This window comes from Zingiber officinale, chromosome 9A (assembly GCF_018446385.1).
Source record: "Zingiber officinale cultivar Zhangliang chromosome 9A, Zo_v1.1, whole genome shotgun sequence".
NCBI classification, from domain to species: Eukaryota; Viridiplantae; Streptophyta; class Magnoliopsida; order Zingiberales; family Zingiberaceae; genus Zingiber; species Zingiber officinale.
The window spans coordinates 117,219,426-117,238,941 of NC_056002.1; the positions used below are offsets into that span (position 1 = coordinate 117,219,426).

A 19,516-nucleotide genomic window follows, 5' to 3' on the forward strand; every position below is an offset into this window, starting at 1 on the left:
GTTAAAAGATCTGCTCATGTATATCTATATAAACTAAAATTTGCATATCATACAAGCTTAAACTAAATCTAAAACTTGTTGGAATTTTTAGGCACTTAATTGGTTTACAAAGTACCGATCTTAATCTTATCTGACTTGTGGTATACTTTGTAGACCTATACGTGGTTTACAAATCTGCACTTTGTAAATGGGTTTACAAATAAAACAACACACAGATTGTTATTACCTATTGCCCATCAGATTTTAAATATTCTGTATTGTATTTTGTTCCAAAAGTCTGCCCCGTTTCATACTCCCTGCCCAGTACAAAACTTTAAAACTAAAGGCTAACTGAAAACCGAACAAACCCATCAAGGTAGCAAGGACGTCTAAATTGAAATCCTAACTAATAGGGGTTGTTCTAAGCTCTAGTAAAGCTGTTCGTGGTTACAAAAAAAATGCAAATAAAACTGATCATTCCTGTCAGAACATAGTAAGGTAAAACCTAACTACATATTTAAAACAACTATCCCTTCATGTTATTTGCATAATAACCATACTATACTACATATTCATAACATCTATTTGGATTCTAGATATTGTATTCTTCACAGATGTGTGTAGATATTGTATCCTTCACAGATTAAGCTTCACAGAAGGATCTTGTTAAGTTTTTTTTAAAAGTACACGGCAGAAAAAAAAACTTAACCATCAATCTAATTGTAACACCTTCACAGCTTAACCCTAATTGAAACTCACGGCAGCAACATGACAACAAGCTTCACAGAAAATTCGAACAAAGGAGCATGCTGTGGATGATTAGGAGTGAAATCAAATTCCGAAATCAAAAGGAAAAGAAGATCAATGTCGCGGAACCACTCCTACTGTAGGTGAGAAGCAACTCACCTCGCTGTTCTTGGACTTACAGCCGAAAAGGAGAAATCTAGGGTTCGGGCAGCTCAAATTCCAGCGGCTCCTTGCATCCTCCGTGCTCTCTTCGACGAGGGTTCGTGAAGACGGGAAGAACTTCTTGGATTGAACCCTTGGCCGGCCACCGAGACGAAGCCCTAGCTTCGTTCTTCAATTCCGCCCAAGAGGAGTCGGCGCCGCGCACGCGTGAGGAAGAAGAGAGGTAGAAATTAGGTCACAGAAATCAAGCCCTAAGTTCTCCATTTATAACTCCAATATTTCTATTATCAACTACCCTTTAAATTATTTCCATTCTTTCCTTAATTAACAAAACTCGCTGGCACAGCTGGTTAACCGGCTTTTAACCGAAGCCACAGATCGCAGCTTCGATCCCTCAGCTGCGCCCTTCATTTTTGAATTTCTTTTAAATGTTCCAACTACTGCATATATACATTTCGTTCCATATATATTCACAAAAGACCCGCGGCTCACTTGGTTGTCTCGCTTCGTTTAAGGCTTATAACTTATCCGAGGTCTACGGGTCGAATCTCGGCTTACACAATTTTTTTTTCTAAACTTCTTTATTTTGTAAAAATATCAAACGACCTCCAAAAATTACGTAAAAATAATCTAAAAATTCCAAAAAATCTCTAGAATATTTTAAAAGTATTTCCAAATATTTTTATAGACTTTTAGAACTTGAAATATGAAAAATTGGGTCGTTACAATCCCCCATACCTTATAAAAAGTTCATCCTCGAACTTAGAATATTTCTGCATATTTCTGTCTCATACTGTCCTCACGCTCCCAAGTGACTTCCTCGTGCTTCTGGTTCTGCCAGATGACCTTCACTAGTGGTACTTCTTTATTTCTTAGTCTTTTGACTACTCTATCCACTATCTGTGTAGGTCTGCTCTCATAACTAAGATCCTCTTGGATCTGCACTGACTGAGGCTGAATCACTTAGCTAGGGTCGTGAATACACTTCTTTAGCATGGAGACATGAAATACATTATGTATTGCCGACGTGTCCTGTGGTAAATCCAGCTTGTAAGCTACTTTCCCAATCCTTTCTGTGATCAGGTAAGGTCCTACATAACGAGGACATAATTTACCCTTCTTGCCAAATCTCATCACTCCCTTCATATGAGCGACCTTGAGAAAGACTGAATCCCCTACTTGAAATTCAAGTGGCCTTCAGCGTGTGTTAGCATAACTCTTCTGTCTACTCTGGGCAGTCTCAATCCTTTGTCTGATCTTCTGGATAGCCTGAGTAGTCTCATCTATCAGCTCTGTCTGAATGCCCAGTTCAACTTCCATTTCTTTTGTTTCACCTGCTTCTTGTCAGCAAATGGGTGATCTGCACTTTCTGTCATATAGTGCCTCATAAGGTGTCATCTTGATGGTGGCCTGATAGCTATTGTTGTAGGTAAATTCAGCTAAGCATAGATACTTGCACCAACTTCCTTTGAAATCTAGTGCACAAGCTCTGAGCATATCTTCTAGAATCTGATTTACTCGCTATGTCTGTCCATCAGTCTGAGGATGGAAGACTGTGCTGAACTTGAGTTTGGTGCCTAGTGCAGTTTGAACACACTCCCAAAAGTGAGAGGTGAAACGCCCATCTCTATCAGAAACAATAGATTTAGGAACTCCGTGAAGTCTGATCACCTCCTTAACGTACAGTTGTGCCAACTGCTCTATAGAGTGAGACACCTTGAAGGCTAGAAAATGAGCAGACTTGGTCAATCTGTCCACTATCACTCATATCGCATCATATCCATTTGTGGTTCTTGGGAGACCTGTTATGAAGTCCATGGATATGTCTTCCCACTTCCACTCTAGTATAGGAAGAGGCTGTAGAACTCCTCTTGGTCTCTGGTGTTCTTCTTTGACCCTCTGACATGTCAGACAAGTACTGACATATTTAGCTACATCTCTTTAGAGTCCAGACCACCAGAATCTCTATTTCACGTCTTGATACATCTTGGTAGAACCAGGATGCATAGAATAAGGTGTACTATGAGCTTCTTCTAAAATTTCTTTCTCAGCTCTTCATCATTGGGGACACAAAGGCGGCTCCCCTGATAAAGAATTCCACTGTCTGATACTCGAAACTCCGAATTTCCTTCTTCTTGTATCCCTTGCTTGATCTTTTGGATATCTGGATCTTCACTTTGCTTTCTCTGTATATCCTCAAGTAGGGTTGACTCTAAGGTCAATGTAGAGAGTTGCCCATAAATAATTTCCATTCCAAAATCTGACAACTCCTTCTGCAGTGGTAGGGCTAATGATGACAAAGACATCAGGGATGCACTGGATTTCTTGCTTAGTGCATCTGCCACTTTATTAGCTTTGCCTGGGTGGTAGAGAATTTCACAGTTATAATCTTTGATCAACTCTAGCCACCTACGCTGTCTCATGTTTAAGTCCTTCTGAGTGAAGAAGTACTTAAGACTCTGATGGTCTATGAAAATTCTGCACTGAACGCCATACAAATAATGTCGCCAGAGTTTTAGTACAAAGACCATAGCTGCCAGCTCAAGATCATGAGTGGGGTAGTTCTTTTCATAATCTTTGAGTTGTCTGGAAGCATAAGATATCACTTTTCCTTCCTGCATGAGTACAGCTCCTAAGCCCATCTTGGAAGAATCACTATAGATGTCAAAACTCCTGTCACTTTCTGGAACTGTCAGGATAGGAGCACTGGTCAGTCTCTTCTTGAGCTCTTGGAAACTCTGCTCACATTTATCTGACCATTCAAACTTCCTGTTCTTTCTGGTGAGGGCTGTTAGTGGAGAGCCTATCCTGGAAAAGTCCTCCACGAATTTCCTGTAGTACCCAGCTAAACCAAGGAAGCTTCTGATCTCCCTGGCATTCTTGGGTCTGCTCCAGTTATTGACTGCTTCTATTTTGGCTGGATCCACTTGGATGCCTTCTTTAGAAATTATGTGACCTAGAAATGCCACCTGATCTAACCAGAACTCGCACTTTGAGAACTTAGCGTAAAGCTGCTTTTGCTGAAGGGTTTGCAATACTATTCTCAAGTGCGTGTCATGCTCCTCTGGGGTTCTGAAATAGACTAGAATGTCGTCGATGAACACAATGACAAACTTGTCAAGGTATTCTCTGAACACTCTGTTCATCAGGTCCATGAAAACTGCAGGTGCATTAGTCACACCAAAAGGCATGACTACAAACTCGTAGTGTCCGTATCTGGTCCTGAAAGTCGTTCTGGGTATGTCTCTTTCCTTCACATTTAGCTAATGGTACCCAGAGCGCAGGGTTATCTTTGAGAATACTGTCACCCCTCTCAACTGATCAAATAAGTCGTCGATCCTGGGAAGGGGGTACTTGTTCTTGATTGTCACTTGATTCAGAGCTCTATAATCTATGCACATCTGCATAGATCCGTCCTTCTTCTTGACGAACAACACGGGAGCTCCCCATGGTGAATGACTAGGGCGGATGAAGCCTTTGTCAAGTAGCTCCTAAAGTTGTTCTTCTAATTCTTTCAGCTCTTCTGGAGACATGCGGTATGGAGCTTTTGAAATTGGACCGGTACCAGGAACCAGTTCAATCTCAAACTCCACTTCTCTGTTGGAAGGTAGTCCAAGTAGCTCTTCTAGAAATACCTCTAGATATTTACAGACTACCCGAACGTTTTCCTGCTTGGGTCTTTCTTGTTATCTATATCCTTCCAGTTCTGATTACTTGACTGGGGTCTCTATTTCCCCACTGTCTTGTCTTCTATCTTGACTGGCTCGTGTTGCGTTTGTTGTGTCTTGTTGCTGTTCATATAGTGCTCACTAATGCCCTGCTGACTAGCTCTTCACCGATCTATGGTCGATGAGTTTCACTACTCACATTAGGTGTTATTTCTGGTCTCAGCATTAGGAGCATCAGTCTGACTCGTTCTTTCACTGTACTTACTAACTCTAGGCAAAGGTGAGCTAGCCTGTTAAATCTTTTAACCGCTTCTTCTACTGGTAGGTCACCGGGTCTAAATTTTATAAACTCCTCATAATGTTTATTGGTGATCCGTTGGCGGAAGAACTCTTAGTAAAACTCTATCTCAAAGTCAACCCAGCTCATCTGGTTGACTGCTCTCTTACTCTTAACTCGCTCCCACTACATACAAGCATCTCCAGATAGGCAGAAAGAGGCACACTTAATGGTATCAACCTTCTCGACTTCTGGTCAGTCAAGAAGCTCCATTGTGCTCTCAAATGTCTTGAACCAAGCCTGGGCATCCTAGGGCTCAGTCGTGCCTGAGAATCTTTCTGGTTTCAGCTTTAGCCACTGGATGAGGTATGCTTCTTGTCTTCTAGGTGTTGTGGCGACTTCTAGGACAACCGATAGGACTTCAGTCACCACTGGGGTCTCCACATTAATGGTTGGAGGAGTGGGAGGAGCTGGCTTCTGATTGGCCATTAGATTGGCAATCACTTGCTGCTGCTCGCTACTTGTCTCTGAAGTTGAGTAACAACTTCAGAGAGAATAGGCCCAGGGGTTTTGGGCTCTTCGTTCTCCTGAACTCGGTCCTCAGTACGAACGGTACAGGGACGTCCTCTTCTTGACCTCTAATTATGCAGAGGAAAAGGCTTGATAGCTTCTCTAACCCTTCTAATCAGACTTATATATGAATATAGAAAAGGGAAACAAAATCTTCTATCTTACTTAAGCATTCAAAAACAAATACTCTATACTGCAGTTAATAATAAGGAAAGCAGAATAAAGAAAGAATTTAAATACTTTCTTACTTGGAGACGGCAAGGATGATGCTAATGTATGTGTGATGCTGGAGAATGGAAATTGCTCTGATACCGACTGTAACAACCCACCTTCTACACTACTACTACTACTCTAAAGGTGGACGTTACCTAACTACTATCTCTACTTAACCGGTACGCTACTTAACTACGAGGAATCCCTACCGAAAAATTTCGACAGAGTCTCCCCTGTACCGGTGACCAAATCAACAATACAAATAATATATACTCAGCCAAAGTCGGCTGGAACACATTTTTTTTTCCACAACCACGCAGTAATAATAACACAATAACTCAAAGGAAACTATTCTAGCAATGGTAAACAAGTATATAACTCCAACAATAGACATAACAAGCTACAAGCGCGGAATAGACTCAATTACAATCTCAACTTCATCATAGCATTAAGGAGAAAAGAAAAAAATGGAAACTCTAAACAGGTAAGTTTTGACAACTCCTTAACAAACTCTTGATCTCTCCATAGTCCAGCCATCACACACCTTCATCACCACCACCACCTTGTCGCCTACCTTTCATACTTTAGCTTTTCTTTTATCTGCAGTAGGAGGAAATGCAAACTATAAGCATAAAGCTTAGTGAGCGCTATCTAACTCACAAAAACTCGATATGCATGTATATAAATAAAAACATGATAAAACTGAATGCTAACATATAAAGCTACTCATGCTCATAAATAGCAAAGGAATCATACTAACTGAAATACTAAACATGTATAGCTAATCATGCTCATAAACCAATAAAGGAAACATACAAACTAATACTGCATGCTGGAAATAAGAAGAACTAAACTTACTGATTCTAAACATATGTGAAGCTTGTTTCACTTGTTTAATACTTATACTTTAATACTTTTATACTTCAAAATAATAATAAACTTCTCTTGGGCCCGGCATTGTACAAATTTACGCGTATCCTTAATAAGAGTCGAGGTAGCTAATCCCGAAACTACTAAGGTACTTCTAGGCGATCTTGTGCCTAAGGGCGATCTAGGAGCCCACCCAATGGACCTTGTGTCCGGTACATGCCATTTAAAAGTAAAATACTTATTTTCTTTTTAACTATTACTTCCTTTAACTTGTAATTCTTTAATTCTCTTATAATAAAATGTCTTGGCATTTCTTTGAGCACTTGATGTGCCACTGATCCCAATTCTTAAACTTAGGGATTCTATTAAGACATTGGTCTCTCTTTCTTATAACTTCTTATAACCCTCTAAAGAATTTATTAGAACTCTTTTTCTTTTTCTTTTTCTTTCCACCTACAGGCAGATTCTAAAGTTTTTATAGAGCAACAGAATTCTTTAATCATGTATCGACAGACTCAAGCAAAGGAAAGCAAATCAAACTTCTTTTAGCATGCTACAATAAACATAAATCAAAGAAAAGCAGAACTGTACTCTTTAAGCATGCTACATCAGATATGAATCAAGAAAAACTGAATTTGATTTCCTTAAGCATACTCTAGAAAAAACTGCCATGTTAGTCTAATAGCAAAAGACTAAAAATAGGAATCAATACTGCTCATGTTAAACTGATCTTGCTTAATTATTAGCAAATGGATAATTGCTCATGCTTTATTATCAGCAAACGAAAACAAAATGGCAAGGGAATAATCTAAACAGCATAGGAAAAATCTAAACAACATGCTAAACCCATTCAAATTCCTTCTCCTCTTCTTTAACAAACTCATGACAGCAAAGGTGGATTAACCAAGCTAGGGCAGCAAAAAGGAAATTAACCAACAAAAGAGAATTATCATTGATAACCTAGATTCGAATCTATTCTTCATGCTTACTGCCTAGCAAATGAAAGTTAAAAGATCTGCTCATGTATATCTATATAAACTAAAATTTGCATATCATACAAGCTTAAACTAAATCTAAAACTTGTTGGAATTTTTAGGCACTTAATTGGTTTACAAAGTACCGATCTTAATCTTATCTGACTTGTGGTATACTTTGTAGACCTATACGTGGTTTACAAATCTGCACTTTGTAAATGGGTTTACAAATAAAACAACACACAGATTGTTATTACCTATTGCCCATCAGATTTTAAATATTTTGTATTGTATTTTGTTCCAAAAGTCTGCCCCGTTTCATACTCCCTGCCCAGTACAAAACTTTAAAACTAAAGGCTAACAGAAAATCGAACAAACCCATCAAGGTAGCAAGGACGTCTAAATTGAAATCCTAACTAATAGGGGTTGTTCTAAACTCTAGTAAAGTTGTTCGTGGTTACAAAAAAAATGCAAATAAAACTGATCATTCCTGTCAGAACATAGTAAGGTAAAACCTAACTACATATTTAAAACAACTATCCCTTCATGTTATTTGCATAATAACCATACTATACTACATATTCATAACATCTATTTGGATTCTAGAGATTGTATTCTTCACAGATGTGTGTAGATATTGTATCCTTCACAGATTAAGCTTCACAGAAGGATCTTGTTAAGTTTTTTTTAAAAGTACACGGAAGAAAAAAAAAACTTAACCATCAATCTAATTGTAACACCTTCACAGCTTAACCCTAATTGAAACTCAAGGCAGCAACATGACAGCAAGCTTCACAGAAAATTCAAACAAAGGAGCATGCTGTGGATGATAAGGAGTGAAATCAAATTCCGAAATCAAAAGGAAAAGAAGATCAATGTCGCGGAACCACTCCTACTGCAGGTGAGAAGCAACTCACCTCGCTGTTCTTGGACTTACAGCCGAAAAGGAGAAATCTAGGGTTCGGGAAGCTCAAATTCCAGCGGCTCCTTGCATCCTCCGTGCTCTCTTCGACGAGGGTTTGTGAAGACGGGAAAAACTTCTTGGATTGAACCCTTGGCCGGCCACCGAGACGAAGCCCTAGCTTCGTTCTTCAATTCCGCCCGAGAGGAGCCGGCGTCGCGCACGCGTGAGGAAGAAGAGAGGTAGAAATTAGGTCACGGAAATCAAGCCCTAAGTTCTCCCTTTATAACTCCAATATTTCTATTATCAACTACCCTTTAAATTATTTCCATTCTTTCCTTAATTAACAAAACTCGCTGGCACAGCTGGTTAACCGGCTTTTAACCGAAGCCACGGATCGCAGCTTCGATCCCTCAGCTGCGCCCTTCATTTTTGAATTTCTTTTAAATGTTCCAACTACTGCATATATACATTTCGTTCCATATATATTCACAATAGACCCGTGGCTCACTTGGTTGTCTCGCTTCGCTTAAGGCTTATGACTTATCCGAGGTCTACGGGTCGAATCTCGGCTTACACAATTTTTTTTTCTAAACTTCTTTGTTTTGTAAAAATATCAAACGACCTCCAAAAATTACGTAAAAATACTCTAAAAATTTCTAAAAATCTCTAGAATATTTTAAAAGTATTTCCAAATATTTTTATAGACTTTTAGAACTTGAAATATGGAAAATTGGGTCGTTACAGAACGAGTGGACAATCCGGTTGCTGGCCTTCTCCAAGAATGGTTCCGAGCGGAGGTACTGTTGTTTTAGGATAGCAAAGCGACCCGGCTCGACCTCTTGATATGTTTTCAGAGCGGCGCACAAATCCTCTAATTCCTCTTCAAGGAGCTTCACTTAGCCTTGAAGTTCAGCCTCCTTAGCCGATCGGCTCTCCCACTAGGTAAACAGGGAGTCTTTTGCTTTCTTCAGATCCTCGGTCGGCTATCGGGCCTCCCTGTTCTTTTCTTCCAAATCGGCGATGGCTATTTGTTTCCTCGTGAAGGCCAGATCAAGTTTCTTATCATAAGTCTTCAGCTGTGCCTCAATCTGGCCTAGCCTACTGGCCTGCTCGACCAACTTCTGTTGCTCCTCGATGAGGAGTTGTTGGGCCTTCTCCAACTCTGCCTTCAGATGGGCGGGCGATGGTCCCTAGGAAGAGGCTTCTCCAAAAATCTTGAGTCTCTTCAGCTCATCTTCCACTTGGGCCAGCCGCTGGCACATGGCGATATTCTCCACCGAGTACTGCAAGCAAAAATTAGTGTCGAGTGGAGGTAACTTATGAACTAACACAAATACTAACCCCGGTGGACATCTCCAGATGGTTGTCGGCCAGCACACCCGGGGGCTTCATGGCCGCTCGCGCCCTCGCCTCCTCCCAGACGTGGGCGACCCGACCCCGAATGTAGACTTGATGCTGGGGAGAGCTAGGATGGTCGCCCGGCACGAGAAGATCCTCAATCGGCAGGCGAAGGGTGGCGGTGATGGATCGTCTCCCACCCGGCGCCGATTGGGCAGAGGCAGACGGACCGGAGGCTTGGGCAGGGCGGACAGGAAGAATGACTGATCGGGTTATCTTCCGCCTAGCCGGAGGAAGGGAAGTGATTGGCTGAACGGAGAGCGGCTCCTGTAGCTCAGCCACGGATAGAGTCCGATTGGAAGAAGTAGCCTCCACTGTAGCGGGGGCTAGGGACGGGACGCCTCCCCCCGCAGAAGCTTGGACGGCTGAAGTAGCAGATCGGGATGGCGCCTCCGCTCGGCGCCTCTTGTGGGAGAGCGGTACTTCGTCGCCCGAGGACCCCGATCCCTCAGTAGGAATGACGAGCGGCACCACCAGCTATGTACACTATGTTGTGTACACGTCCCGATATCAACTATGTTGTGGGCTTGGTCAGTCGCTTCCAGTCAAACCCAGAACCGAGACACTAGAAGGCAGTAAAAAGAATATTCAAATATCTGAAGGCGACAACAGATTATTGTCTCTGTTTTCAAGGATCATATATGAGTCTGAAAGGTTATTCAGATGTAGATTGGGCTGGAGACCTAGATGATAGAAAATCCACATCAGGCTATGTATTCTTGCTGAATGGTGGTGTCATCTCCTGGAACAGCAAGAAACAAGCTTGTGTAGCTTTGTCGACTATGGAAGCTGAATATGTGGCATGTTCAGCGGTTGTGCAAGAGCAGTCTGGTAGAGAAAGTTTCTGAAGCATCTGAAAATTACTGAGGATAGTGGGAGTCCAGTAATTGTCTACTGTGACAGTCAAGCTGCAATAGCTTTTTCCAATGATCCCAAATATCATAGCAAAGGCAAGCATATAGAAATTAAATATAATTTTGTAAGGGATATTGTGGCTAAAAAAAAGTCATTCTTGAGTATGTCCCTACACGTGTTATGCTTGCAGATCCTTTTACTGAGCCAATGACTAAAGAGTCATTTAAAGAACATGTAAAGTCTTTGGGACTTCGTAGAATGTAACTATATTGAAATAACAATCAGACTTTGTGTTATGATTGTGTCATTTGCCATAATTTATTCAGTGTATATGTTGTATTTGTTACATTCATATAAGATCTCAGTGAGCATGTTGGTAGGTGGAGATTGGTCCACTCACATGGGCAATCATCTCTGTTTGTTAAGTACAAATAGGGGTAAGACTGTTATTTATGAAACAGCTTACGTAGCTGAAATTATGAAATTGGAGACAGATTCATAAGTTGAGGTCGCCTTGATAAATGTGTCAAGATGAGATCATTTATGTGTAAATAATGATCTAAGTAAATGAACCCACCATTTACTGAACCTGTTGATGACCAGATTAGAATTCATATATTGAATTCAGGATTAGACGTTAAGTATGTCTAGATCAAAATCTGTACGATATTAAAATTTGAAGACAACATGCACTCTTTTTAGTAAAGAGAATAACATCGTAGCATGTGATTCATACCATATATGATATTGCGACAATAAAGGTAGTAGGAGAATGAATCCCTGTTTCTCTACTATGTGAGACCTTTGAGATTATATGTTAATCTCAATTTTTGCCTTAGTGACTATTTAGCTGTTTACTTGAAATTTTAATCAGTGTCTGCTATTTTAGCATGTATCCTATGGCTATGTATGATTCGGTCTATGGAGCATAACTACGAAAGCGACTGATTAAAATAAATAGATTCTAATTAAAAAGGAAGATTAAATATATTTACATCTTTTGTTGTTATTCACTGGTCGACCCATTTCTATTATGTATAGAAATGAATGTGAATATTAGATATGGAACATGCTCTTGACATAATGGTCATTTTAAGGAATTAGAGATGTTCATATCGATGTAAATGAAAATTATTTAATCTGGGTAAATAGCAAGGCATGGATATCTCCAAGATAATGGTTGTGTGTCACTTGAAGATTGGATGGATCCTGGATAAAGGCTATGTGCCACCAGGAAAGTGGCTATGTGTCATAAAAAGTGTGTCTCTAATTTATTTGAGCAGCTAAGTAAAGTGTAACAACTTTATTAGCATTGATTGCTCAAAGAGCGACTAAGTCAAGGTGTAACAATCTTCTTAGCAACTATCGCTCAGTGTGCTTGCTGTCGCATGAACCATTTTCTCTAAGTATGGATTGGATGTTCTCATATGGTCTATATGACCAAACTCTCTAATAGTCTATGTGACTTATTAAGTCTTTGTGACTTACCTGAATGAATTAGTCTTAGTGACTTACCTTGGACGAGTGGGAGATGTTGGAAATGAGGATAGTGGGGATGTAGGAACATGGCCCACGTTCCCCACTATTCATAATGGAAAAGTTCATTATGCCCTTGGTTTATTTCCCTATATAAAGGGGGGTGCGTCCAAGGATCATTCGTGCGTTGGAGGCGAGAGTAAGCGAGGAGAATATTCAAGGCGGTGGGATTTGGTTTGTGGAATTGCGGAGGGCTTTCCGATCCTGTGATCGCTCTTCCGACAACGAGTTTCACCATTGTCGATTGCGAATCTGCGGGAAATCGCTGTAAGTTTTTACCGTTTTAATTTAATTCCTCTTTTCATGCATTTAGAATTATCTACACTAGTGACCTGAGGTAGTGAGGTGTCTAATATGAAGAAGTCTGTTTTTAAATTTATTTATGAAAGTTCTTGAACTTGTGAATTAATTCAATTGCGCATTATGATCAACTCTTTTTCAAGTACTGCTAGCAACTTTTTTGAAATTGAATCATGTAGTTTAGTGTTAGCAGCATGATAGGTGGTGGTGAGAGATTGATTAGTGGTGGTGTTCGAAATTAGTGTGTTGTTATTTAAACTTGTGTTCCATATTCAGACATGTTATCTCTGATCATTGTTGTGTAGTCTGTTTCTCTTGTCTCAGAATGTTTCTATTCTGTCTAAACTCAAGTATCTTGCAGAATTAAGGTTGTGTGTTATTTTTTTGGTGACCATCAAAAAATGGGATTTTTGTTGGTTACATGATGCAAAAAGCTTTACAAAATATGTGCCCTAACTTATTTTCTTTATTTCTTATCCAGATGTATGCTGCTCAGTATTTTTCTCAAATATCAGAGCTGCTTAGGAGACTACCGCGTGTAATTTTACTAATGTTGAAGACTAATGACTGTTTAAGATCTGTCAATCATACCCTGGTAGGTTATATATCGACCTCATCGTATATCATGCATTTGTTTCAAGCTTAGTCACATTCAAAAAAAAGTTGTATTAAGATTATATTCAGCAATCAGGCATGTCACTTGATGTTTTTTTTGTACTCTTTATTTTTCACCTGCTAAATTTATTTTTTCTATTATCACCTTGAATATCTCGTAGTTGTTACTTCTTTCCTTGTTCTCATATTTGTCCCCGAAAATGTTGTAAGCATATCACTGAGTATCAGTGAGGATGCTCTGATGACAGCTGAGTGTTGTCAGTAGATCTGATGGACCACTTCCCTTGATAGTTTTCATCAATAGCTTCCATGCCTCTTTGTTCTCTGTTTCCCACATGATTCATTAACAATCCTTTTACATGGATATTTTTTTTGGCCAGCTTCAAGGGTCCTCCCTAGAAACATATTTCATCATCAGCAAAGTTGCATCGGAAGCATTGGCAGATTCCAAGAGAATAACATGCGAAGGATCAGCTTTTGGGATGCTAAGCTTTTGGCTGGAAATGATTTTGGTTGAAGTCCGATTTCTATGCCTGAAAATTGCAATGCATCTTCTACAGCTTAAAAAGGCTATTGATAGTCACTGATCACATTTTGGCCAGAGAGCAACTTATTTGTTCCTGTCCAGCATCATTTTTTTTCTTTCAAAAATTTTGTGTTGGTTTATCAATAAAATATTTAGATTAAAAATTGCATGCAATGTTTCAATTGGAATTAAATATTAATTGATTAATTACATCAATGAATGTATTGACGTTGTTTTCAACAACAATAAAAGTAGCTTTTTCTGTAAAAAAACAAACTCATTTGGAGTGGTACAGCTCTTTTCATTTTCAGTATATGTCTCTTATTTTTGTTCTTTGGGGATGAAAGAATTTCATCATCCTCTCAGTTATCATGTTTGGGGAATGATGGATGTATCATTTATGTCTTGTAACAATATTACTCAACTATCTTGTGAGTAATTTATATTAACATTTACTCTTTTTTTTCATTTTGAATTTGTAGCTCAGTTTTCTTATATTTGATTTTGCCTCTGTTATTAGATTTCTTGCAAAATGTTACAAGAAATCAGTTTTGCTTTGGGACAACAGTGGAAGATGATATGGTTTGAATGGGAGTGTGAAGGTGGTAAGTGGGTTGTGTCTCGGCTAAGGGATGAACAAAGCCAATAGTGAGAAAAGAGGATAGGATCTAGAATTTGCTTGTTCAATTTAGCTCTCGTCTATGTGGTAAGCTGGTAGATTCAATGGATTTGTGAAGGATGGAGCCGACCAAAAAAGGGGATGGAAGTGATGGGTAGGGAGAGGCCAAACAATTCGAAAGTTGAGTTTGATGTTGAATGTTTGCTAAGCTCAACAAACTCTTCAATAGCAAAGTAGTCCAATTTGAATAATGGATGGGCTACATGTAAATCACATGTAATTTTTAACTCTAGGCATATATCAAACAAATAGCATCTCAAACCACAGAAAAAGTAATCTTCTCTCTCTCTCTTGTTCATTTAATTTAAAAGTCAAATTCTTAATCAATGAAAAAGTCATTAAAACCAAACGGAATGAGAAATATATATATATATATATATAAAAGAAAGCCCACAAAAAGGAAAGCTAAATGGAGATGAGTCTCAAGTTCAAAATTGATTGAGCTTTCATTTCTTTAAACATGTTTAAGAAATTTTACAAAATATATTGCTTCTTTATATATTGCTTCTATGACAAATTATAAATTGGTAAAATATTCATTGCAACTTGCTTATTGCACCAATTGAGCCAAGTCACTTTATAACTTGCTTTTTAAATTTTCCTAATCAAAAGATAGTTTACATATTAAATCATCTCATTTTGGAAACAAATATATTTTTTTTATGATACTCTTGTTACTCCAATATTGAAAAAGAAAATTTCTTTCTCTTTTCATTTGATTCTTCCAACATATGGAAAGAGTGTTCCGTTCCAATACTGAAAAAGAAAGTTTGTTCCTTTCCTTTATTCCTATCCGAACTTATCAAAAAACTGAAACATTTGGTTTTGGTAGGTTTTGATAGATGTAAATGCTTTCCTTTTTTTCCTCACCTCTCACTATAGAACACTTGCATCTTTAATCGGATGAGTTCTATTTTCATTTAAATGAAGAATTAGAGTATAGAAGAGATCAAAAGATATCATGGCATCAAATGTTCTCATGACTCTTCTTCTGATATTGTTATTTTTAATTTCTGTTGGAGGAGCACCAATTGATGCTGAGGTGAAGCAATTTCCTGGATTCGATGGTGAATTTCCTTCTAAACACTATGCCGGGTAAGATGCAAAAAGTTATCAGTTTTGCCTTATCATCTATCATTACCCCTCAAAAAATGCTTGTTCTTTTGTTGGATTCCATTATTCATTTGTTTCTATTCGATTCACATTCGTTTGTTTTTTATATGATATATTGAGTAGGTACATAGGTTTAGGGGATGAAGAACACAAGAGACATATGTATTATTATTTTGCAACTTCAAAAAGAAATCCTTCAGAAGATCCAATAACACTATGGCTAACAGGTGGCCCTGGTTGTTCTGGACTTGATGCACTTGCACATCTTGTTGGTAAGACATCTTTAGTTTATTTGCATTCATTTTGTTATATTATATCACATTCCATATATAATAACTTTCGATACCAATCATTTCATTCGCATTTATGAATTCTTGGATTACTCTCTATATGTTGGTTTCTTCACTCACTTGAATGTTAACTTGTTTCAGGTCCTTTTGAGGTAGTGCCTGATACATTTCACTACACAAAGCAACCGAAAACTAGGCTAAGTCCCTACTCATGGACTAAGGTACCAATATGTTTTTTCTTGTGACTTTTGTTAAAAAAAAAAATCATGTTCTCAACTAGACAAGGTCTATTTCTTTATACTATAAAATTGGTACTATTTGATTTAGTTTTGCACTATTTGATTTTTGTTTTTTCAACTCCTCGATTTGGGGTGGGCGAAGTGATATTAAAGTCCGACAATCCTTCCTATCTTACTGCCAATTACTCCCTTTTAGAACACCACAAACATATAATATCATATAATCCATAGCTTTGTTGCCACTAGAAATCATATAATCCCAACCAATTGTCATGTTTCATTCAAGTTTCCATTGCAAAACACAATGAATTTGTTGGGATTTCATAATTCTATCACTGAGTTGTTGGCTTCTGGCACATTTGGAAGCATAGAAATCATAGGAATCACAGAATATCAATTAATACTGCTAAATGTTTTGCAGGTTTCTAGCATTCTTTCCGTGGATTCTCCAGTAGGAACTGGATACTCATATGCTGAAAACGCTGATGACTATATTACCAACGATGATAAAACAGTATCTGATTTGTATGATTTTCTAATAAAGGTTTGGCCAAAAAAATAATCTAATTATCATTTCATCCCAAATACTTTCTACATACTAACACATTCTATATATGCAGTGGTATTCTGAGTACCCTGAGTTCCTTCCCAATCCTATTTTTTTGGCAGCCTGCTCGTATACTGGAGTCATTGTGCCACCATTAGCCCAAGAAATTGCAAAAGGTATATCTGAAGAAAATGATCCAGCCAAATAGGACCTTTGCTCTTCCAGTGCTTTGAGTGATTAATCATGTTGCTTGCTGTTTAATCTCATTCCTTTATCATTAACAAAGGTGTATTTATCTAATTTCAGGAATAGAATCCGGTAAAGAACCAAGGATAAACTTAAAGGTTGTTACTAACATTACTTTTTATACTGTAATTCTTTGATTCCTCATCTTTTTGCATCCTTATGATACTAAAACATAAGCCACTCTTTTTCCTCTCACAAATCTCATAGGGCTACACAATAGGCAATGGAGCATATGATGTCGACTCCGAAAGAAGTGCTATGGTGCCATTTGCAAACAGAATAGGGCTAATCTCAGATGAACACTACCAGGTGCCTTTATTGTTTGTTGCAATTTATGGTACTTTTGCTAATGCAGTTCCAATCGACTCATTCTCAATTCTTGTCAGGACTTGGCTAGTTCTTGCCAAGGCAAATATGTTGACAACGACGATCCTGAATGCTTGAAGAACATGGAAAATTTTCAGTCGGTGAGTCAAGTTTTGGTCCTTGTTTGTTGTTCTATAAGATCTGTTGCACTGTTACATGTAACACAATATGCACTACTCTTTTGCTGTAGCACATTGAAAGTATCAACCCTTTCCATGTCCTTTGCTTGCGGTGCCATTTCGACATGGCAGTGAACATGGACTCCTATGAACATGACTCTCTCAAGATGTACCAGGCCATTCATGGTGCAAGTCCCTTTAATGAAGAGTGCCATGTAAGCAATTTACAGAGAACAACAAATATTTGCAGTAGCTTTCTAGGAAAACTCTTTGGTAGCACTGACAGATTGTTCTTGACAGGGTTATGAACTAACCTCAGAAAGATTGTTTGAATCTGAAAATTCAAGACGAATCGTAAACGCTGCTCCTGTAAGTGCAGTGTTCTTATACTGGTAGAACAATGGCCTACTTTGTTACGATCATCTCGAAAAAATAATTTTGACTCATGCTCTGCAGAGGGAAGTGACTGGGCAATGGATTAGATGCACGAAACGGATAAACTACGAGAGAACAGTGTTGAGTACCATGGAGTATCATTTGAACCTAACAAAGAAAGGATACAAAGGGTTCATCTACAAGTAATCACATCATAAACTTGAATCACTTGAGACGAATAATTTTGGTGATTTAAAGAGGTTGCTCTTTGTTTTTATCCTTTTCAGTGGGGATCATGACTTGGTGTTTCCATATACTGGACAACTCCAATGGCTGAAATCATTCAACTATTCTGTCATCAACAAATGGCATCCCTGGACGGTTGATGGCAGCATTGCTGGGTAAGCCAGTCAGTTTTCTTTAATAAACCAAAATCAGTTTCAGCAACTTTTTCATCTTGTTCTCATTTTGTTCTTAGAACAGGTATGCTGTAGAATTTGAAAACAACCTTTGCTTCGCCACATTCAAGGTGACAAATCTTGATCTCTTTGAGATTTTTCCATGAACATGCAAATTAAAATAAATAAGAAAAATAAATAATGTTTTAATCCTTGTCATGAATAGGGTGGCGGCCACACTGTGACTGAGAACATGCCACATGAGGCACTGGTGGCTATTGAGAGGTGGCTTGGTGGTGCTTCTTGCCTTTGATGTTTTTGGCCTTAATCTTTACATTCAAGTTGTGAAGCTATTTCAAAGTATTTTTGTCATGCTTTAATTGTTGTGTGAGATTGATAAAAATACTCATAATAGTTGAAGACAAGTTCGATCATAATTAATTTATCTGAACTTCTTATTAAATCCAACCCAATAGTTTTGTTTCTCTATTGAAAATTTAAATTTTTTTATATATCTTAGTAATTACTCTTTTTATCTAACTAATATTTATATATTTGTTTTGCATTTTGTTTTGCAAGGGATTATCATTAGCCCATCTCTCAAATCTAATAGCTAAGCTGTATTAATGAGGATAAAAAATCATTTAGAAATAGGATAAAAATCACTTCTTTTTTATTGATAAGGCTCCCAACTCACAATTATTTTCTTGTTCTACACAGTCCCAATGTTCCTATAATTCTATAATAGTATTAGATATACTATAATTTCCCTTGTGTCCACATTCCAATGTTACATCCAACCTATAATTGATGAAGAATAGAATAAAGATTATATTGTAAGCTAGTTTTAATTAGGCACGTTAATGGGTTAGATTTTATATTTTTCGTACGATTATATTCATCTTCATTTTTATCAAAATTTTAACTTTCATTCTTATATCCATCGGAGATCAAATATATATTTTCATACACATCAAATTAAACATATAGTATACTCTTAATTTAAAATATTAGATTATCCCTCGGATTCGGAAATTCGCATTCCTAATTTTAATAAAGAATTTTAGGAAGACAAAAGAAATGTCAAATGTTCATAGATTTTTTTTCTAGATTTAATTGAATAAAATTTATCAAAAAAAGTAATGTCCTAACATAGACCAAACATAAACTTTTGAAACTCTTACCAAAAGATTTTTATTTTCAAGTTTGCAACAACGCTAAAGTATACTAGGCTAAGAATTTTTAAATTCTTGGATCTTTCATAACTTTATTAACCGACCATCTTTTAGTTCACCTTGTAAGAAACTCTTGTTCTATCTTGGTAAAGTCGAGAAAAAAAAATCTTGATCTGTACTAGTCAATTATAGTTTTCTAATTTATCTCTTTCACAGATGATTGTGAAACTGACTGTGTAGAATCACTGTGTTGATGATTTTTACCTTTTACTATTATTATTAGAAACCCAATCCCATCAAGCCAATTTAATGTTTAAGTTAATTATCATCTCAACTCAACTATATCAGAGTCATGAGCTTTATGTGTACTCTCCG

General features: G+C 37.8%; 1 protein-coding gene across 1 annotated transcript; it reads left to right on the forward strand.

Moving 5' to 3' along the window:
• Nucleotides 1–9,886: 9,886 nt before the first annotated feature.
• On the forward strand, nt 9,887–18,279 carry LOC122019508 (serine carboxypeptidase 1-like). Its single transcript, XM_042576968.1, has 17 exons — nt 9,887–9,973; nt 12,935–13,048; nt 13,317–13,414; nt 15,261–15,368; nt 15,510–15,658; nt 15,818–15,897; nt 16,337–16,459; nt 16,536–16,638; nt 16,769–16,806; nt 16,916–17,017; nt 17,095–17,175; nt 17,265–17,408; nt 17,494–17,562; nt 17,650–17,771; nt 17,856–17,969; nt 18,052–18,097; nt 18,193–18,279. Exons 1-17 carry the CDS (start codon nt 9,887–9,889, stop codon nt 18,277–18,279), a joined length of 1,665 nt encoding a protein of 554 aa, XP_042432902.1.
• Nucleotides 18,280–19,516: the final 1,237 nt, after the last annotated feature.

Bases quoted from the DNA above. Each gene is read 5' to 3' on its own strand.
- LOC122019508 (XM_042576968.1), top strand. From the start codon at position 9,887: ATGGATCGTCTCCCACCCGGCGCCGATTGGGCAGAGGCAGACGGACCG. The intron at 9,974-12,934 runs GTTATCTTCCGC...TTTCTTATCCAG, and splicing joins CAGGAAGAATGACTGATCGG to ATGTATGCTGCTCAGTATTT. The intron at 17,409-17,493 runs GTAAGCAATTTA...TGTTCTTGACAG, and splicing joins CCTTTAATGAAGAGTGCCAT to GGTTATGAACTAACCTCAGA.